Here is a 22,973-nt window from a genome sequence, read left to right on the forward strand (position 1 = left end):
GGATGAGTTTTCTTTCTAAAAATGACTTCCAAACAAGGAAAACTCAGCAACTGAGTTTGTAACACAAGCATCACCAACTGAAATTATGAAACCATTCTGCCTTCTTTTTTGGTGCCCTGAAACTTTTTTGTGGTGTGGAAATGATTATTGATATAAATTAATCCTGTCCCTATTTTCTTAAAATGGATTACTTAAAATTTATTTCAAGGAATTTCCTTTGGAACCCAGAGTTCTTTTAAATCCAATTTGAAAACCATTATTCCATATAATTAGCATAGTAAAAAAAAGAAAAAAGTTCTATGGTTAAACCTTTTAAAGACAAAATTAATTTCCACTGCTCAAGGCCTAAAGGGAAAATTTAGAAAGTGGGGAGAGAAAATGGGTTGTCTCATTAGATTTTGTTCAGGACCTATTATTACCAATTTACTAGCTCACCCTTGAATTGGATTAGAGTATTACCATGATTACTGTATTTATAATATTACAAGGGATTTATAATGTGGCATTTGGAGCTGAAATTTCTCATGATTATTTTAGCCTACAAGCAGTAATAATACTTAATCAAGCAAAACTTTCTATTTTTTCATGCTATTTAACAATGTGTAGTTAAATCACATGTGATTCTTGTATGATGGATAAATTTTATTACATCCAATTTAGTAACAGGAAGACTAAAAGCTTAACACCAAATGTATTGTGCACATCATTGGGACTTGGTTAAAAGCAACTTGATAGTATTCTATTTTTAAGAAGTATATGGGCCTTAGGACATGAGCTTACTTTCACATACATGCAATCATTCAGAAAAGAATTGCTACATACTAAGGACAACTTTCCCCCACCCCAGACAAAGAGGGACTAAAACTAATTTCTCATCTTTCAATAAATTATGTCTCTGCATGCTGGGTGAGTTTGCTTCTTGGACCATTTGTTTCTTCAAAACTTGGATCAAAATGTCTTTTAAAAAAGGGAAGAAAAATATTTTTACAAATCAGTAGAGGACAGACAGACCTCTTATCTGCTCTTCAACCATGGCAGTCTTAAAGAATCCAAAGGCAAAGGAGAAAGAATATATGCCCCTCCCGTTAATAGATGTTTGCCACCAGGGGTTCTAAGGTAGACTTTAGAAGGTCAGTGAACTTGGATTTTAAAAAAGATTACATATTTATTTTCATTTACTTCTAACTAAAATTTAGTTAGGCAACAAACTCTAGAGTAGTGTTAATAGTATCCATGATTTTTGTCTCCAATATATTAGTAAATGGTATGTAATTGTTATATCATTTTCCTGATGTTACTGATGCCTCTAAATATCATTTACACCCATCACTACTTCAAATTTACGTAGTTATTAGATCTGCTGCTAGATCTAGTCATTTGATGTTTCAGTGAAGAAGCAAATATGTTATTAGGCCACATGTTTTTTTTAAAGTATTTTTTAAAAACATATAGGCCAATATATTTACGCATTTTGTTTTATGCATTTACAAACATTATTTTGAGAAGAGTTCATAGGTCTCATGTGGATACTAATGGGATTAATGGAACAAAAAATGGTCAGAAATACCTAAACAGTTATTATCAACCTTATTAGAACTAACTTTTCCCTTTTTAAAAATTGAGGTGAATTTCACATAACATACAATTAACCATTTTAGAGTGTACAAATCATTGTCATCTGGTGCAGTCACAATAATGTGTAACCAGCCCCTCTCTAGTTTCAAAACATTTTTATCTCCCCAGAAGAACACCCCAGACCCCTTAAGCAATCACTCCCCACTCTTCCCTCCCCCCATTTCATGACAACCACTAATCTTTTTTCTGTCTCTGTGGATTTGCCTATTCTGGACATCCTAATATATAAAACCCCTGGGTCTGTCACATCCACAACGCCTGGGAGGCTCAACCAACTGGAAGTCAGTCCTGCAGTCAGCGCTGGGTTGCCATGGCGACCCAGCGCTGACTGCTATGGCTGCAGGCATGGTGAGCCAGCACTGACTGCTGAGGGGGCTGCAAATCAGGCCCGTAGAGAGGTCTGAAGAGAGAAGCAGGGTCTGATCCGTAGCCTCGGTGGCAGCTGTTGATCAGCACTTGCCTCTCTCTCTCTTTCTTTCCTGGCCTGGTCAGCAGCCACGCCTCCATTTCTCTCCAGGCCTCCAACCGGGCTGCTGATCAGCACCGCCTTTCTGATCGGGCCCCATTGATAGGCCCAGAGATGCTGACTGGCATAGAAACCAACCAATCAGAACCAAATCTGGGTCAACTGTGAGGGGCTAATGGCTGGCTAGGAGGCGGAGCTTTTGATGCTGACTGGTACAGAAAATGATTAATCAGAACCAAATTGGCCGGCAAAGGAGGGCAGTTGGGGGCAAGATCAGGCCAGCAGGGGAGGGCAGTTGGGGGAAACCAGGCTGGCAGGGGAGGGCAGTTGGGGGGGAACAGGCCTGCAGAGGAGGGCAGTTGGGGGCCATCAGGCTGGCAGTGGAGGGCAGTTGTGGGGGGGACAGGCCTGCAGAGGAGGGCAGTTGGGGGCCATCAGGCCAGCAGGGGAGGGCAGTTGGAGGTGAGATCAGGCCAGCAGGGGAGGGCCATTGGGGGTGAGATCAGGCCAGCAGGAGAGGGAAGTTGGGGGCGACCAGGCTGGCAGGGTAGGGCAGTTGGGGTCGAGATCAGACCAGCAGGGGAGAGCAATTGGGTGCCATCAGGCCAGCAGGGGAGGGCAGTTGGTGACAAGATCAGGCCAGCAGGGGAGGGAAATTAGGGGTGAGATAAGGCTGGCAGGGGAGGGCAGTTGGGGGTGAGATCAGGCCAGCAGGGGAGGGCAGTTGGGGGCGGCCAGACTGGCAGGGGAGGGCAGTTGGGGGTAATTGGGCTAGCAGGAGAGCAGTTAGGTGTTAATCAAGCCAGCAGGGGAGCAGTTAGGGGGTGAACAGGCTGGCAGGCAGAAGTGGTTAGGGGCAATCAGGCAGGCAGGCAGGTGAGCGGTTAGGAGCCGGCAGTCCCGGATTGTGAGAGGGATGTCCGACTGACGATTTAGGCCCAATCCCACAGTCCAACAGTCCGACATCCCCTGAGGGGTCCCAGATTAGAGAGGTTTCAGGCTGGGCTGAGGGACACCTCCCCCCTCCCCCCCCCCCCAGTGCATGAATTTCATACACCCGGCCTCTAATATCATATTTTAAAAATTGTACAAAAAAAGACCCCGAATAGCCACAGCAATCCTGAGAAAGAAGAACACAATACCAGATATCAAGCTATATTACCAAGCCATGGTTCTCAAAACTGCCTGGTACTGGCACAAGAACAGACATATAGACCAATGGAACAGAACACAGAGCCCAGAAATCGACTCAAGCCATTATGCTCAATTAATATTTGACAAAGAAGGCAAGAGCATACAATGGAGTCAAGACAGTCTCTTCAATAAATGGTGCTGGGAAATTTGGTCAGATACATGCAGAAAAAAAAAAATGAAACTAGATCACCAACTTACACCATACACAAAAATAAACTCAAAATGTCTAAAGGACTTAAATATAAGACGGGAAACCATAAAAATCCTACAAGACTCCATAGGCAGCAAAATAGCAGACATATGTCATAGCAATATCTTTACCGACACAGCTCCTAGGGCAATAGAGACTAAGGAGAAAATAAACAAATGGGACTACATGAAAATAAAAAGCTTCTGAACAGCAAAATAAACCATCAACAAAACAACAAGAAAGCCCACTGCATGGGAGAATATATTTGCCAATGATATTTCCAATAAGGATCTAATCTTCAAAATTTATGGAGAAATCATACAACTTAACAAAAGGGAGATAAACAATCCAATCAAAAAATGGGCAAAGCACATAAATAGACACTTTTTGAAAGAGGACACACAGAAGGCCGAGACACATATAAAACATGCTCAAAGTCACTAATCATTTGAGAGATGCAAATTAAAACAACAATGAGATACCATCTCACACAAGTCAGAATGGCTATCATCAACAAATCAACAAATGACAAGTGCTGGTGAAGATGTGGAGAAAAAGGAACACTCCTGCACTGCTTGGTGGGACTGCAGACTGGTGCAGCCACTGTGGAAGACAGTATGGAGTTTCCTCGAAAAGTTAAAAATGGCCCTAACTGGTTTGGCTCAGTGGATAGAGCGTTGGCCTGTGGACTGAAGGGTCCCAGGTTCGATTCCAGTCAAGGGTATGTACCTTGGTTGTGGGCACATCCCCAGTAGGGAGTGTGCAGGAGGCAGCTGATCGATGTTTCTCTCTCATCGATGTTTCTAACTCTCTATACCAGTGGTTGGCAAACTGCGGCTCGCAAGCCACATGCGGCTCTTTGGCCCCTTGAGTGTGGCTCTTCCACAAAATACCACGTGCAGGCACGCACGTACAGTACGATTAAAACTTCGTGGCCCATGCACAGAAGTCAGTTTTCGGCTCTCAAAAGAAATTTCAATCATTGTACTGTTGATATTTGGCTCTGTTGACTAATGAGTTTGCCGACCACTGCTCTATACCTTTCCCTCTCCTTCTCCCTTCCTCTCTGTAAAAAATCAATAAAATATATTTTAAAAAGAAGTTAAAAATGGAACTCCCATTTGACCCAGCGATCCCACTTCTAGGAATATATCCCAAGAAACTAGAAACACCAATCAGAAAGGATATATGCTCCCCTATGTTCATAGCAGCACAATTTAAAATAGCTAAGATTTGGAAACAGCCTAAGTGCCCATCAGCAGATGAGTGGATTAAAAAACTGTGGTTCATCTACACAATGGAATACTACACAGCTATAAAAAAGAAGGAACTTTTACCATTTGCAACAGCATGGATGGAACTGGAGAGCATTATCCTAAGCGAAATAAGCCAGTCAGAGAAAGATAAATATCACATGATCTCACTCATATGTGGGATATAATGATCAACATAAGTTGATGAACAAGAATAGATCCAGAGACAAATGGTAGGGGAAGGGGGAGGGGTGGGTTAGAGAGCAACCAAAGGATTTGTATACATGCATATTAGCATAGCCAATGGACACAGACACTAGGGTGGTAGGGGCTTGTCTGGGATGGGAATGGCTTGGTGTGTGGGGGAGTCAATTGGCAGAAAAGGAGACATATGTAAAACTTTATATAATAATAATAAAAAAAAGGAAAAAGAAAAAAAAAGAGTTGTACAACATGTGACCTTCTGTTTCTGCCATCTTTCACTTAGCAGAATGCTTTTTATGTCCATCCAAATTATAGAATATACTAGAAGTCCGGTGCACGAAATTCATGCACTCGGGAAGGGGGACATCCCTCAGCCTGGCCTGCACCCTCTCACAGTCCATGAGCCCTCGGGGGATGTCCAACTGACAGTCCGACAGTCCGACATCCTCAAGCCAGCAGTCCGACATCCTTAGCGCTGCCACGGAGGCGGGAGAGGTGTCCGCCACCACCATTGCACTCACCAGCTGTGAGCCCAGCTCAGGGCTTCTGGCTGAGTGGCGCTCCCCCTGTGGAAGCACACTGACCACCAGGAGGCAGCTCCTGCGTTGAGCGTCTGCCCTCTGGTGGTCAATGCACATCATAGCAACTGGTCATTCCACCGTTGGGTCTATTTGCATATTAGCCGTTTATTATATAGGATAAGAACTTCATTTTTAATGGCTGAATAATATTCCATTGTTTGTGTATACCACAACTTGTTTACCCAACTCAACAACAAAAAGTTGTGCAGTTCACCCATGCTAAAGACAGAGCAAAGAAAAAAGTAGCATTCTCCATAAGAGCAAATGTGTGTTATAAACAGCATCTAAAGGTACTTATGACACTCTTACAGGCACTATTAGAAAGTTAAAATAAAACATCGTTTTTATTAGATGAATTCAGATAATACAAGATAACATGAATTTAATATTTTCTAAATTTAAATTACCATACTAGATACTGTTTCAAAAGTTTTTGAGATGTTGAGTCTCTTGAAATCATGTCTATTTTATTGACTTTATTTTTCAGACCAGTTTTAGGTTCACAGCCAAACAGAGCAGAAGGTACAGGCTTCCCTTATACCCTCCACTCTGCACACATGCTCCCTCCCCCATGTCAATATTCCTCATCCCAAATCAGTACATTTGTCACCATCAAACTTACACTGATAATTCACTACCACTTAAATCCCTTAGTTTACATTACAGTTCACTCTTGGTGGTGTACATTCTATGGGTCTTGACACATGTACAATGACATGTATCCATCATTATGGTATCAGATAGAATAGTTTCCCTGCCCTAAAAATCTGTGTTCTGCCTACTCAACACCCGCCCCCTCCCATCAACCCCTGTCAACCACTGAAATTTTTACTGTCTCCATAGTTTTGTCTTTTCCAGAATTCATATAGTTGGAATCATACAGTGTGTGGCCTTTTCAGATTGTTTTCTTTCACTTAGTAATATGCGTTTAACGTCTCTGCATGTCTTTCCATAGCTCGACCGATCATTTCCTTTATAATACTGAGTAATATTCCATTGTCTGGATGGGCCACAGTTTATTTACCCATTCACCTCCTGAAGGACATCTTAGTTGCTTCCCAGTTTGGACACTTACAAATAAAGCTGCTGTAAGCATCCACGTGCAGCTTTTTTGTGTGGACATACGTTTTCATGTCTTTTTGGTAAATACCAAGAAGCATGATTGCCACATCATATCGTTGAGTATGTTTAGTTTTGTAAAAAAAAAAAAAAAAAAAAAAAAAAAGCCAAACATTCTTCCAAAATGGCTGTAGCATTTTTCATTCCCACACACAGTTAATGAGAATTCTGGTTGCTGCACATCCTCAAAGCATTTGTTGTTGTCAGTGCTTTGGATTTGGACTATTCTAATAGGTGTGGTGGCACCTCATTGTTTCAGTTTACAGTTCCCTAATGGCATATGATGTGGAGCATCTTTTCATATGCTTATTTGCCATCTGTATATCACCTTTGGTCAGGTGTCTATTCAGACCATCTCCCCATTTTAAAACTGGGTTGTTTTCTTATTGTTGAGTTTTTAGAGTTCTTTGTTTATTTTGGAACCCAATCCTTTATTAGATAGGTATTGTGCAAAGATTTTTCTGCCAGTTTGCTTAAATTCTCTTTCAATACCATCCGAATTGGCTTTTAGAGTTGAAATTATTACATATTTTTCCTTAATAATGCAAGTAATTTCTTACTTTAAATACATTATAAGTAACAGTTCATGGCAATATTTTTACAGCATTTTTGAATGAAATGATATAGGTAGTAAAAAGCGGCCTTCAATTAATTAGAATTTCTCCTAAAATATTTTCTTATGCAAGAAGAAAAAAAGATTAAATTAAGTTCAAGTGGGAGAACTAGAAAACAAAAAAAAAATATTTATGGCTTATATAATATACGTATTTTTTTCTCTCTCATGAAAAAGTCCAAAGATAAGTGTTCTGAAAATGTATGTCAGCTCTGCTCCACAGAAGTCCTTAGGGATGCAAAACTTTCAGCTCAGAGCTTCATTCACCAAGGGGCAGCACTTATCTTCATGGACATCCAAGTTCCAGGAAGCAGAATGCAGAAGATGATGAAGAGGAAGAGGTATAGGGTGAGTTAACTGCTGCCCTGCCCCCAGCTTTATTAAGATACTAGTGTCCTGGTGCACAAAATTCATGCACGAGGGGGGGTGTCTCTCAGCCCGGCCTGCACCCTCTCCAATCTGGGACCCCTCAGGGGATGTCCAACTGCTGGTTTAGACTTGATCCCACAGGCAGGGATCGGGCCTAAACTGGCAGTCGGACATCCCTCTCGCAATCCAGGACTGCTGGCTCCTAAATGCTACCTGCTGGCCTGCTCGCCCCCAACTGCCCCCTCTCGCCAGCCTGATTTCCCCCAGCTGCCCTTCCCTCCTGACTTGATCACCCCTAACTGCCTCTACCTTGGCCCTGCCACCATGGATTTGTCCGGAAGGACATCCGGAAGGTCTCCCAGTCTAATTAGCATATTACCCTTTTATTAGTATAGATAACTGACATATAACATTGTGTAAGTTTAAGGTATGCAATGTGATGCTTTGATACATATATATTGCAAAATTATTACCTTGAGATTAGTTAACACCTCCATACCTCCATCATCTGACATAATTACTGAGGTGTGTGTGTGTGTGTGTGTGTGTGAGAGAGAGAGAGAGAGAGAGAGAGAGAGAGAGAGAGAGAGAGAGAACTTTTAAGGACTATTCTCTTAGAAATTTTCAAGTATACATTATGGTATTGTTAATTCTAGTCACCATACTGTGCATTACATCCCTAGAAATTATTTGTCTTATAACTGGAAATGTGTACCTGTTGAATAGAATCTCCCCATTTCAAAATTTATTTTGCTATAAATGAAGGGGAATACTGATATTGGGGGTCAACAAACTTATTCCATCTCTTTGCAATCTTTCTCACTTTTGTTCTTTCTTTCTTTTACCTATTTTTAAGTCAGGTTTTTATTTTTATTTTTAAGAGGTCTTTGTATATTTTGATAACAGTCTTTATGAAATATGCCTGTATTATACTGGTCTCAGCCTATGGATAACCAATGCTGCACCTGGACCAGCTCTTGTAGTTCTATTGTGATTGCAAGGCACCCTTCAGCAATAACCAGTAAACTTTGAAAAGATCCAGGTTTATTACTTACAAGACCTAGAAATAACAAGCATGCCTGGGACCACAGAGCAAGGTTGTAGAGACAGAGAACATGAGCCTGGGCCTGGAGTTCTGATTTCATTAGGGTCAAGGGTGGGGGCGTAGGGTTTCCTGAGCTCATTCTTTATTGGTGAATTTAAAACATAAGAATGGGCCCTGGACAGTGTTGCTAACTGGTCAGAGCATCATTGGTGCACCAAAGGGTGGCAGGTTAGATTCCCAGTCAGGGCACATACCTAGGTTGCAGGTTCGATCCCCCAGATGGGGTGCATATGGGAGGCAAGATCAGTTTCTCGCTCACATTGATGTTTCTCTCTCTCTCCCCCCACCTCCCTCTCCCTCTCCCTTCCTCTTTCTCTAGAGTCAATGAAGAAAACATATCCTACAATGAGGATTTAAAAAATCATATGAAACATAAGAATGGGGATTTAAAATTTAAAGCATGGGAAGACAAAACAAGTGGACCACATGGGCAGTTCCTGAAATTAACAAAGAGCTCTAAAACAACGGAGCCTCAGTGGGGAAGGTAGCCTGGCTCTTTATCTAGCACTGTGGCTGGCAATGTGTTCATCTGAGATAGCCAGGCTTTGAAGTGGATGCCCTTGGAAGTGGATGCCTTGCCTGGCAATTGGAGCTTAAGTTAGGCACTTGCATTATAAAAATGATCAGGGCTTACACTACAATGCCTTTTGGAATTATTTCCTCTAAGTCTATGGCTTGTCTTATTCTCTTGAGGAATCATTGCTTTTACTAAGAAAAATAAATTTATTGCAGCATAATCCTAATATATAAAAATCCAGGGTCTGTAACATCCAAAACAACCAAAGGCTCAACTGCTGCCACTGCGGGTGCCCTGACCCAGCACTGACTGCCGAGGAGGCTGCGTACGTAACCCGAAGAGAGGCCTGGAGAGAAGAGCAGGGTGTGATCCATAGCCTCCGTGGCAGCTGTTGATCAGCACTTGCCTCTCTCTTTCGCTCTGGGCCTGGCCAGCAGCCAAGCCTCTCTTTCTCTCGGGCCTCCGCTGGGGCTGCTGATCAGCCCTGCCTCTCTGATCAGGCCTGTTGATAGGCCTGGAGACACTGACTGGCATAGAAACCAACCAATCAGAACCTAACCTGGGTGAACTGCAAAGGCAGAACCTAAGGTGGGGGCTGAGGAGGGGTTTTAAGGGCAACAGCTGTTTGGTATAAGGCAGTGATGGCGAACCTATAACACGCGTGTCAGCACTGACACGCGTAGCCATTTCTGATGACACGCGACCGTTCAGGCGGCCGCATGCCGAGGATGAAACATTTGCTGCTCCTGAGGGTGAAACATTTGCGAAATAATGTTTTTTCCTCAAAGTGACACACTACCCGAGTTATGCTCAGTTTTTTGGCGAAGTTTGACACACCAAGCTCAAAAGGTTGCCCATCACTGGTGTAAGGTGTAAGAAAGCAGTTCAATTTTTTAATGACCGGTTAGGCAGTATAGTGCATATGGCTGGCTATCAGTCCAGATATAGGGATTATGAATTTTTGTCTGCCAAGAGCATCTCCTACTGATGAAAAAGGCTCCCCCTCCCCCATTTAAGCAATCCTATTCTATATAATCTATCTATACTACTAAAAGGGTAATATGCTAATTAGACCGGGTTGACTGGCCATCTTCCGGACGTCCGACTTCCTTCCGGACAAAGCCATGGTGGTGGGGGCTGAGGCAGAGGCTGTTAGGGGAGGGCAGTTAGTGGTGATCAGGCAGACAAAAGCAGTTAGGGACGATCACGCTGGCAGGGGAGAGCAGTTAGGGGCAAGATCAGGCCAGCAGGGGAGGGCCATTGTGGGCGAGATCAGGCTGGCAGGGGAGGGCAGTTGGGGGTGAGATCATGCTGGCAAGGGAGGGCAATTAGGGGTGATCAGGCAGGCAGAGGCAGTTGGGGGTGAGATCAGGCCAGCAGGGAAGGGCAGTTAGGGGCGGTCAGGCAGGCAGGCAGATGCAGTTAGGGATAACCAGGCAGGCAGGTAGAGAGGTTAGGGATGATCAGGCAGGCAGGCAGGTGAGCAGTTAGGAGCCAGCGGTCCCAGATTGTGAGAGAGATAGCTGATTGGAGAGGGTGCAGGCTGGACTGAGGGGACCATCCCTCCCCTGCCCCCCCACCGGTGCATGCCACTAGTTTCAAGATCTAAAGTTAGCAGACAAAGTTTCTTTTTTTGTCCTATTGTCATGATGATAACTTTGTTTCTCAATAGAATAATAATTAATATTTAAATGAGAAATGATATAGAACTTTGATGTGTATTTAGCCAGAAAAATGTAGCTGGTAAATAATGAATAAACATGAGCCCTAGGTAACATTTAGAAATATTTTCGAAACATTTATTTGATAATATGACAAATATTTTAAACTAAAGGCCTGATGCACGATATTCATTTAAGGGGCTCGGCCCTCACAGCCCTGGCTGCCTTGAGGCCCTGCAGCCCCACGGCCCCGCCCACTGATCATTCTGGAAGGTAGTCCGGAAGGTTGTTCCAGAAGGTCGTTCTGCCATCAGGTTTAATTAGCATATTAGCTCTTTATTATATAGGATATTTGGTAACATGAAAGTATTTTTCAAATTCCCCTTTTAGATAAAGTATTCAGAAGGCCAGTGAAATATTACAGTCTATGTGTCCCTAAACAGGTAAATTAGAAAATGTTCAAAATTGTTTTAAAATTCTCATCACTTTTATTAAATACTGCAATATTTCCTGGCCCAGAGCCCCAAAGCTAGCTTGGCTAGCAAGCATGAGCAATGAAAATTAGAAATAAAATTAAATTTCCTTATTTATCATGTTGTAAGGAAAATCGTTTTCAAAACACATGTTGCTTTTATAAAAGATAACACATAAATGACTACTTCATAATTCTAAAATTCTTTTATTTCTCATTAGGAGCATCCAGCATTTCTGAAAATGACAACTATAACCATGGTAGACTTTGTGTTCTGCTTCCGAATGCTAAAAGTAGAAACAGCCCAGACAGCATGGTTCAGTGGTTGAGTGTTGAGCTTTCAACCAGATCAGAGTTTGATTCCCAGTCAAGGCAAATGCCCTGGTTTTGGGCTCCATCCCCAGTAGGGGGTGTGCAAGAGGCAGCCAATCAATGATTCTCTCTCATCATTTATGTTTCTCTTTCTCTCTTCCTCTCCCTTCCTCTCTGAAATCAATAAAAATATATTTTAAAGAAGAAAAGCAGAAACAGAACTGGGATTCACTAGTAATTTTTCTTTAGCTAAAATTCCCATCCCCACCCCAGTTTCATAGTTGTGGAAATCACTGTGATATATGGCACTTTAATGAAGGACTTTTTGAGTTAGCTGTCAGCCTTTTCAGGGATGGCCTTCATGCTTTGTCCAAATTATGCCTGTCCACAGAAGCTCCCGTCTAATCATTTGGGGTTATGAAGACCCAGTGATTTTGGCGCTACACTGGCCAACTCTACTGGCCATTCAAACTCCAGAGTGTTCTACAGGGTCAGCTGAGGTTATGGTAGTTACCCAATCTTGCTTTTTACCTTTACTTCCACAAACCAGTCCCAAGGATACAACCAAATAAACACAGCACATTCTGAACTTGACCTCAGAGTCTGCTTCTCAGAGAATCCTAAGAATGAAATACTCTTACTTTCCCTGGGAGCTTTCTGCATTGTTTCCAACTCAACATGCCCCAAGGTAAGTGTATCACCTGTCTCCAAAGTTTCTCTCCCATTGTTATTTCCTAATACCTGAGAATAACACCACATGCCTTTGGGTTATTCTGTATAGAAAATAGAGTGATTTTTTTTTCACTCTTCCATTGTCATTTCCCTACTTCCAAATAGGCATCATATTTTATAATTTTTTTTCAAATCCAACATTCCTTTCTGTTTCCACTGCTAGAACTAATGTCTGGGTCCTTATGTCCTATATTTGAGTTACTTTCCTGTTCTGGTCCCTCCTACATATTATTTATAAATCAATTTTCCTAAATCATCCTATATAATAAAAGCCTAATATGCAAATCGACCAAATGGTGGTACAAATGGTGGAATGACCGGTCACTATGATGCCCACCAGGGGGCCGACGCTCAATGCAGGAGCTGCCCCCAGCCCACAGGCCCCAGGCCAGCCAAGGCTCATTCTTTGTCTCTTCATGCGCCCTTCTAATTGGACCCTTTCCCCATGTTATGACCCTGTGCTTTTCTAATTGGTCACTCTTTTGCAGAATATCAGTTTCAAAGTCCAAAACTCACACGGTGCCCTCCTCTTTTTTCTCTCCCATATCTTACAACATTCCTCTATCTCCTGTGAAAATATGTTTTCCCTCTTCCTGGCATCTGTTGACATTTCTTTATCCTCTGTGAAAGTATGTTTCCTTCTTCCCGGTACTCTGTGATTTTTCTTTATACTCTGTGAATATATGCCTTCCTCTCCCCTTAGCCTGTGGCATTTTTTCTATTCTCTGTGAGTGTATGCCTTCTGGCAGCTCCAAGCCCTCACCTATGCATGGACCCTCTTTATTCCCTAAACCTGCCTATTTTGTCCCTAGAATTCCTTTCAGTAACATTTTAAGAAGCGATTTACAAAGTAACAATTAAGTTTCAATATTTTTTAAGTAAACATTTCATATTCTAAAAATGCTTAATATTACTACTGGTTTCTTCAAGTCAGGATGCACATAACTTTTTGGCAGCTAGACATACTACCAGAATTAAGAAAGCTATTAGCAAGAGGGCTCTCAGAACTACATGTTAGATTCTCTCAATGGATAACTGCAAGTGTTAGGGAACAGAATGGTGTTAGTTTGAGGAAGAATACGCTGGGGAAAATTCTTCTTTTCACCATTTCCTAAAGAAACTATTGTTTTTAATGCCATGAAACAATAACATGTGTAAAATCAGACACCTGGAATTTTGTATTTTAGTCTAAGAATATGTAAGAGTTAAGATCATTAGCATTATCCCACAACTCTGTCTCATTAGGATTTCATCTTGTTGAACCATCTGAACTTCAAAGGTTAATAGAACAAATAAGTATTTTTGTTTCATGAGGAAATAATGAAATTATACAGCTATTGTGATATATGCACAAAAGAAATTTCTCCCTTTTGTTATGGGAGAGTCTGCCTTATAGTTTAGCCTACTTAAGTTGACACATTACAAAGCCACCACTTTTGAAAAACATTTTAGGATCTACAATTTAAGTTGAGTCTAAGTAGTTATTGACAATATCCCCTAAAGATATTAACTGTATGGAATAATTGGAGATGCTGAAAGAACCCAAGTGCCCAGTAGGGAAGAATGTGAACCCTGTTCACAATTGTAGTAGAAACATATAAATATATAATGTTCTCACGGACCTTTCCATGGAAGTTGTGCTGTAAGGAAAGAAAATGACATTTGTGGCAGACCGCTGACTGTTCCCTTTTGTAGTAGTGTGGCTCCCAATTTTTATCTGGGCCTATGACCACCCAGAAAAAAGGCTATTAGTTGTGGCCAGTGGACTAAGTTCTGTTTATTGGGATGAAAGTCTAAGTAGTGTATGCAATTTCTGGGATATGTTCCCAAGGGAAGGAGCACACCCCCCCCCCTTTTTTTCTTCTTCTTCTTCTTCTTTCATGCCAGGTGAAATGAGCATGTGATGGTTGGTGCTGTAGCAGTTAATTTTGAATCCTGAGGATTACCTTAGCAATGGAGATCAAACACTTCAGAGCAACAAGATGGAAAAAACTTGGCTCCCTTGTATGGGAGAACCCTGTATCATCTACCTCCAGACATTCATGTTGATCAAAATTCTGACTGTTGCCTAGATATAAGTACTATTTCCTCTTCATAAAGTTACATGATGGCTATAGAATCATTTTAATAAGATTTTATTTATTTATTTCTTTGCTTCTAGATTGTTGTGAATAAAGGTTTCAACCATTTTTTGTGTGTCTATTTTGTTAACATTAATAACCAGAGGATGTAGGTTGTAGCCATGGAACAGAGTTAGGTTAACTAGTTTAGACTAGGATCAGATATGTAATCGTGACTTAATTCCTATAAATTAGTTAATATAACCTACATAAAGATGTTTGTCATATCTTGTAAGAGCCAGGATTTTATATATTTTTGCCCTGGCTGGTGTGGCTCAGTTGGTTGAGTGTCATCCCATGCACCAGAAGGTCGCTGGTTTGATTCCCAGCCAGGGCACATGCCCAGGTTTTGGGTTCAATCCCCAGTCAGGGTGTGTGTGTGTGTGTGTGTGTGTGTGTGTGTGTGTGTGTGGCAAGCGATCAATGTTTCTCTCTCACATTGATGTTTCTCTCTCTCTCTCTCTAAAAATCAATAAAAATATATTTTAAGAAAAGAAACATATTTTTCATAAATTTATGTATTCATTGTGCTTATTAAAATTGTTTTTATTACAGTTATTTTAAGAAAGCATTATTTTAAAAATGCCTCTTTACTAAAACCATTTCACTTAAGTTTTGCAAAGATCACAAGTGTACTTTTTTGGTCTATTTGTAGAATTGCTACTCTTCTTACTTTTACTTTTGTAGAATAATAACTGAAATATTTAAGTTTTTAAACAAGTTTTAATTTCTAATTTTAAAAACCTTCCTTACTGCTCTCTTCAGATTCTCTCACTACAATTTATTAAGAACTGACCTTCATGTTGACAACAAGGAGGTCATTTGATGACCTTGAGAAGGTGGAGGAAGCCAGTTTGGACTGAGATGAGGGAAGAATATGAAGTGGAGGTTGTGCCTATGCATAACTGTTTCCACAAGTTTTTCTGGAAAGTCATTTCATATGTTAATGACAAAGAGTGGGTGAGAGGGTACTCCAGGAGCTATTTAACTCAACAACCAAAGTGCCACTATTATATGCTAGGCATGGTGCTACCTCCTGTAAGGATACTAAAACCTGAGTCCTAAATGCTTGGCCCCTTACAATCCAGGGTGAAATAGGAAACATGATAGTTTCACAAACACAGAGGTACAGTATCAAACACCATTGGAGAAGTGGAAATGTAAGAAAAAGGAAGGATACATCGCTTTTACTTGGGTTAAATGAGGACTTCATGGAGGAGGTAGAAGTGACTTATGGTTTTTGCTCTGTAAGTCAGTGTCAAGGTCATCTTCACAAGGAGGCCTGATCATTATGTCTCATAATGAAGTTGTTGTTTTTTTTGTGTGTGTATGCTTGTCGCCAACACTGGGCAGGATCTAGAGTAGCGCCTGGCACAGTCACTCAATATTATGTCATTACAATAAGAATAATATGGTAACTCTAAGTATTGACTGCTTGAGTTTATAAATGAACGCATGTATGCATTCATGGCAGTGAGCTTCTCGGGGCGGTGGGCCTTGTCTTGCTCATCTTTGGACCCGGGCTCGCGGGGGGTGCAGTGACCATTCCCGGCAATTCGCTGTGCTCTCCTGATTTCTCAAGATCACCGAGTCTGACCTGCATCAGAGTCCCCGGGGCCAGCCTGGCCCGGACAGGGATCTAGGTCCCAGCCCCGGGGCCGGGAGTGACGACTCCGGGCGGCAGGGGGCGCCGGCGCGCGGCCGGGCTCGCCCCGAGCTCCCAAGCACCACCCCGCGAGGAGCGGACCGCGGCCGACGCCATGCGGGCGCTGCTACCGCTGCTGCGCACCGGCTGGGGCGCTCGCGCGGGCGCCCTCGTCGTCCGCCTGCGGGAGGGAGCGACCGCTGGGCCCGGGCCGCGCCGCGCCATGGCCGCGTACCGCACGGAGGAGCGCGGCCAGCCCCACTCGCCCGGCTACCGCCTCTTCTTCAGTAAGTACCTGGCCGGGCCCCGCCGCGCGGAGGAGGCTCGGGTCTAACCTGTGCCCCCGCGCAGCCTTCCTGCCTCCTCCCGCCCGCCCGCCTTGGGGCCCTCCACGGCGGCCTCGCGGTCCAGACCGCCTTCCTGCGCACGGGGGCCCGCGCCGCGCCACCGGAGCCGCCTGCGAGGTGAGCGGCGGCCGTCCCCCAAGGCGGGCGCAGAGACGCAGCGCGGCCAGGGGCGCCCCCGCCCTCCCGAGTCGCGCGCGCGGTCACCCCGCCGCGCCCCGCAGCCTTTAGCCGACTCCGGGCCGCCGCTCGGTGCCCGGCGGAGGTGGGGAGGGGACGGCGCGGAGCCCGCCCGCCGGCCCGCCCCCTCGCTGCGCGTAACCAAGCTCCTCCCCGGGAGGCTGCCTGCGGTTGGAGAGGCGGGCGGGACCGAGGTGTCTAGCCCAGCGGTGCTTCGTCGGGGACTCTGATGACCCCCCAGAATCCAGTATTTACACTCACGAGTTTCCACCTTGAATGAGACCCACGCTCAAGAGCCTCCCTGGCTCCAGGGGAGCCCCCCACCCGGCCCCAGAGTGAGCAGGCCCAAGCCCGGAGGGCGAAGGACTCTCTGGGCGCCGAACTGGCCGACTAAGAGGGGAAAAGACCCAGGTCCCCGTTATTCTCGCTCTTCTTGGCACCCAGATATTTCTCTGTGGAGTCCCCTATAACCTGAAAATAGCAAAGTTGGTAGCGAGGCCGTCATGCTTCATTGACTTCAGAGCCCCCAGGGGTTGGGGGTGAAGAGGAGTCCTTTTTTCTGTGAGGTCGGCTTAGCAGCAATCCCCCACCTGTTAGGAGCATCAGCTCCAGGGTGTCAGCCCTAAGCTCGAATCCTTCAGCTCATAGCTTTGGCCCCAGGCAAGTTTCCTCACTTGCTAAGCCTTGGTTTTCCTCATCTGTAAACCAGGGCTATAAACATCACGTGGCACACCGTATGTAAAGTGATTAGCCATAGGTCTAGCATGTAAATTACTGTGATAATACCTGTAATCATGGTCATGATTGACATCTGTAATTTATAAACTATTTACACATACCTGATCTGAGCTTAGGGTTGAGGAGTAGTTTATGGCAGAGAAAACTGAGCTTGCCTGAGGTCTTGTGATTATAATGCAACGGGTCCTAAAATCCCCATTTTCTTAAAATTGGTTGCTTGTCCCCTCCATGCTACATACATATTCTTTTCCATCCTTGTTTGGGAAAGACTGATCAGGCGGATAGGAACCCTCGATAAGTAGTCCCACCTTTCTGCATGGATTGTGTTCCAAAAGGTTACAGTGAGATGATTATTGGGAACAGTTTTTTTCATAGAAAGCGGTATAAAATGGCAGTTAGGTTTTTAAGCAGATAAAGGCATTTCTAAGGCATGATATGGTGAAGGTATTCTAGATTTGCCCTAAGTACAGTATTAATAATAGACAAAAAACAGCCAATAAATATTTATGAAGTAAGCTGAGCACTGTTAGGCATGGCGTTGAGGAGATTTAGTTATGAGCCCTGCTCTTGAGATTCATGACATCAGCATAATTAGTTAAGGAGAATATAAAAACACTATAACAAATATTCTGTTTGAATGTTAGTTGAGAAAAAACAGTCTTGAGGAGCCTGTTGGAGCATATGGCGTAGGTGACAAGCTCTGGCTTTGGAATGGGGCGTCCCAGGCCTTAAGCCTGGCTCTGCCATGTGCTCGCCCTGTGTGCTGTTGGGCAGGTGATTGCTTCATTTCCTTCTCACGGGGCCAGTTAACTAGCAGCTGTAAAATGAAGCAGTTGGCCTAACAGTGATCTTCAAGGTCCTTCTCAGCACTGATATTCTTTGAAGGCATTGGGTGACTGATAGATATTCTAACAACCTCTATTGAGGCAAAGCCTCTATTAAGGGCATTTCTGAGGCTGTATTTTATATTGGCCGCTCACTGTGTATTTAAGACTTGTGATTTTCCTGTAACTAGCATGCCACAAATAGAATATTTTTTCACTCTGTTAGGAAAACACAGCAGAAAAGAAGAAAAAATGTTTTACTGAGGTAAATGGGCAAGACTCGGAAGAAAGGGGAGTGTGGTTTTGGAGAGGGCCCAGATGGTGAGAGAGTAATTGGAAGGTGGGTTGTTGAAACAATTTCTGAGCTGAACGCCAGATGGCATCCTTGGCCCAGGACTGTTAATGCTTGCTGGAAGGGGTAGGACAAAGTGAAAGGAAGCCCCTGTAGGGTAAGGGGGTAAGGGGAAAGCGGTAAACAAATAGCTCTTTATAAAGATGGTCACACATGAGATATTTTTAATTCTGATGGTACCTGTATGCAGTACTAGGGTGCAGTTCTATCTCACTTCAAAGAAACACATGCGTATAGCACCACTTGGCTGGAAAGTGTTCAGCGTTATGAAGGCGGAATCATTCCCCACATTTCCAAATACATCTGGAATACCAGTGCAGCGGGAAGTAGACCGTTTTTTAGCTTAATGTTTGTCAGTGGGCTCTCAGCTGCCATTCGGAGGAATCAGAATAAGTGATTGATGTAACACTCCCCCCCCCCCCCCTTTTTAATTGGCGTTGAACTTTATAGAAACAGTATTAAAGTAAGAAGACACGAGCGCATCCTGATGGAATCGGCAGGCCACTTGGTGCCGGTCCTGGCACTGTGAGTAACCGTGTGTGGCCTGAGTGAGTCGTTTAACCTTTCTGTACCTGCTTTGATTTAACCATGGAAAGAAGAGATTGGACTAGATCAGGTGTCCTCAAACTACGGCCCACGGGCCACAGGCGGGTGTTTTTGCCCTTTTGTTTTTTTACTTCAAAATAAGATATGTGCAGTGTGCATAGGAATTTGTTCATAGTTTTTTTTTAAACTATAGTCCGGCCCTCCAACGGTCTGAGGGACAGTGAACTGGCCCCCTGTTTAAAAGGTTTGAGGACCCCTGGACTAGATGATTATTTTTCAAACTGTACTTATAGTTGAGCACAAGCAAACCATGGACGTTACTGGGTTTTCTTTTAAAAAGGTCTTCATGGTTTAATAAATTAGCAGAACACTTCCCATTTTATCGCCTCTTAAAGTTCTGGGAATTCTGATGTCACTTGTCCCAAACTTTGAACCCCAAAGTCCCGGTTTCTCAGAACATTTGTTAACATCTTAGTGACTCCTAGCGTTTCAGGGAATTTAGTTTGGGACATGCTTATTGAGATGATTTCTGAAACTTCCAGAAGCAAGTCTAGACTGTTTCTACAATACAACGCTAAGTCAAAACGCTTAGGTTGTAGGCCTGGCTTGATTATCCTGGGTATCTGACATATGGGGATACCAGTAATAATTTTACAAAGTTGCTGTGGCAGTTAAATGAGACTGTGTATAGATATTTAATATGTTATTTCCTTTCTCATTTGACTTTAAGACATAAAATCAAAATTCTTACATCATTCTGTGAAAGGTGAAAACAATAGAATGTGGATAAAATTGAATATTTTGAATCTATTTCAATTTATTAATTCATAGGTCTCAAGAGTTTTTTAATTCTTACTGCCCTGCAGTCTTAAATTAATTGTAAAATCGTAATGCAGGTTATACTTATTACATGGGGCCAAAGACTACATGTCAGCATTCCCCTTTGATAGCCTGCATATTTTGCTTGTTTTGTTTCATTAATAACTTGAAAATGTACTGTTTTAGATTTTTAAGATTTCTCAAAGGATGGGGAGAAAATGTACTTTTCATAATTTGGATTTTTATTACTATGGGGTAGGCAGCTGGTTCACTTAATAAAAGTGCTATGGATAATTGCATTTATTTAGCGTGAGGATGAGTCGTGCAGTTCTTTAACAATGAATTTTTTTTATCATTTATAGTTAGCATGTGCTTATGTTGAAATTACTATATGGTTTTTTTTTTAAATACATTTTTATTGATTTCAGAGAGGAAGGGAGAGGAAGAAGCTGGACTGATTTGCATGGACTTCACTCAAGGGGCCAAAGAGCCGCATATGGCTCGCGAGCCGCAGTTTGCCGACCATGGCTCTAGCTGATCCCATCCAGTCCCATAGCTTTAGCTACCATCTATGCCTCCCAGATTTGTAACATTTAGCCCCAGTCTCTTGAACACAGAATTTACTCATCCAGCCTTCCACTCTGTATCCTACTTAAATGTTTACGAAGCATCTCAAGGTTAACATGTACAAACCAGAAATCCTGACCCCCCCTCCCATTCCTGCCTAACTGTTTTCACATCTATAACCAGTAACCTAGGAATCGTTCTTGTTGCCTCTTACTTTGACCCCATGTTAGTCCATCAGTCTCTTCCCTTAGCTCTGCTTTTAAATGTATCCCGAAGACAATTACATCTCTCCACTTCCACCCCTGCCACTTTTTCCATGTCACCATCACCTTTCACTTAGCCGGTAGCTTCCTGCTTCCAGCCTTGTCCCCCTGTAGTCTGCTTTCCACACACAAGTCACCTTGACCCTTTTAAAATGTAAGTCAGGTCATGACCAGACTCTGCTCAAACCCCAGTAGCTTTCCATTTCACTCAAAATAAATTTTAAATATTTACCATGTGACCTAATACTCGGCTTCCTCTCTGAATTCATCACTCACCGACCTTCCCTTTGATCATGTGTTCTGCCATCCTGCCTCCTTGCTGGTTCTCAGAAATGCTGTGCATATTCTTGCCTCAGCGCTCTGTGCTTGCTGTGTGCCTGCAGTGTTCCTCCCTACCTGTCCGCTTGACCACTTCCTCACTCCATTCAGCTCTGTGCTGCGTGTGACCCATCAGAGAGATCTTCCATGGCCTTTCAATGTAATAGTTTCCTCTTCCATTATTCACTCTTTCTTTCCTTGATTAGTTTTCCTTTATGGTACTTCTTGTGCCTGATATCCTAAAAACATATTCATTTTCGTTGCTTTTGTAAATCCTTCTCCCCCTGAATATAAGCTCCTTTAGAGCAGGGAATTTGTACACCTAGTACATAAAAGGGTGGTTGGTGTATTATTTGTGTTCAGCAAATATTTACTGCATGAATGAATTTATGGAGACATTATAAATTAAATGGGAAAAGAAGAAAAAGAAGAGAACTCGAATTTTAAAAAGTCAAATGGGTGTCCTCTGAGATTTTAGAAGCTGTTGCATCCATTAAAAAGGAAGAGGAGGCTATAAAGAAAAGGCAAAGAACAAGAACTCTTGGAAATTACAGTATGGTTGTTAAGACAACTCAATAGAAGTTGTAGTGGGTTGAATAGTGTTCTGTTGTTTGAAACCACCAAGTTTGTGGTAATTTGTTACGTTAGCCCAAGGAAATACAGAAAAGTTTGAGTAAAGCAATCTACCAAAAAGTTTGAACAAAATGTCAGGAAAAAACAAAGAGGTTTGACTGGAACACATTCCAGAAGGAAGAAACAGACAGAATGCAGAAAAAATTATCCAAGGGGTGATATAAGAGATCTAAAAATTTAAGGACCCAAGTATTCTAAGTTCCAGACACAGAATTGTGAAATCTCAGAAAATAGACTATAAAGAAGATCCTAATAAAAGTCTTGTGACAGGGCCAGGGGGGGAGGGAGAACAGGTCACTTGAAAGGGAATGAGAACTAAACTGGTGTCTGACTTATCAGCAACACCGAGTGCTTGATGACTGGAGTATTGCCTCCCAAATTCTGAGAGAAAATAATATTCTTCCTAGAATTCTCTCCCCAGACAACCATTAACCTCGAGTGAAGATTGAATGAAGACTTGGGACATTTACCTCACGTGCAGCCTTTGTTACAGAACACAAGTTAGAGATATGCTTCTGTAAAACAAGTAAACAAACCAAAAATGATGAATGAATAGGATCCAGAAAAACAGTAAATCTTAGCTGGAGACCATAGAAGCAAAATCTTAGGATGCCAGGCAAGCAGTCAGTCCAGGTATCAGCAGGAGGTTGGGTTTCCACAGGGAGCTGTATGGGTAAAGAGAGAATTCCATAGTTTTGACGGTGTCTGTGAGGCATTAAAACAGTTTATAGAAATGATTATGATTCACAATGGAAGAAGGGTAATTAGAAGCACAGGGCAAAATACAAGCCGAACAAGAAAGGAAATTTAATTTTAACATTCTTCTTGGCTAAAAATCAACACATCGACAGTGCTTCTCAAACTTCCCTGAGCGTAAGAATTATTTGGGTGTGCTAAAAATATAGATATCCAGATTTTTCTCCTTAAGTTCCTGATTCACTAGTATGAATGAAACCAGGGTCCAGAGATGTGTTTAACAAGCACTCCAGTTTTTTCTTATCCTTAGAAAAATTTTGGAAATACAGTTGACCCTTGGACAACATGGGAGTTAGGGATACCAACTCCCATGTGGATTTCTGCAAAACTTTACTAATAGAGCCTTACTGATAACATAAACTGTAGATAAGCGCATATTTGTGTGTTATATGTATTATGCATCATATCCTTACAATCGAGTAAGCTAGAGAAAAGAAAAAACTAT

At 42.7% G+C, this 22,973-nt stretch overlaps 1 protein-coding gene across 2 annotated transcripts in view; it reads left to right on the plus strand.

Moving 5' to 3' along the window:
- Positions 1–16,255: 16,255 nt before the first annotated feature.
- Positions 16,256–22,973, plus strand: part of PPA2 (inorganic pyrophosphatase 2) — an 81,285-nt gene continuing 74,567 nt past the window's right edge. For both annotated transcript variants that reach the window (XM_079769397.1, XM_079769398.1), the window contains exon 1: positions 16,256–16,475. In XM_079769397.1, the coding sequence (XP_079625523.1) occupies positions 16,304–16,475 (172 nt within the window). In that variant the 5' untranslated portion in view covers positions 16,256–16,303. The remainder of the gene's footprint in view (positions 16,476–22,973) is intronic.

Source organism: Cnephaeus nilssonii (genome assembly GCF_951640355.1).
Source record: "Cnephaeus nilssonii genome assembly, chromosome: 1".
Classification (NCBI taxonomy): domain Eukaryota; kingdom Metazoa; phylum Chordata; class Mammalia; order Chiroptera; family Vespertilionidae; genus Cnephaeus; species Cnephaeus nilssonii.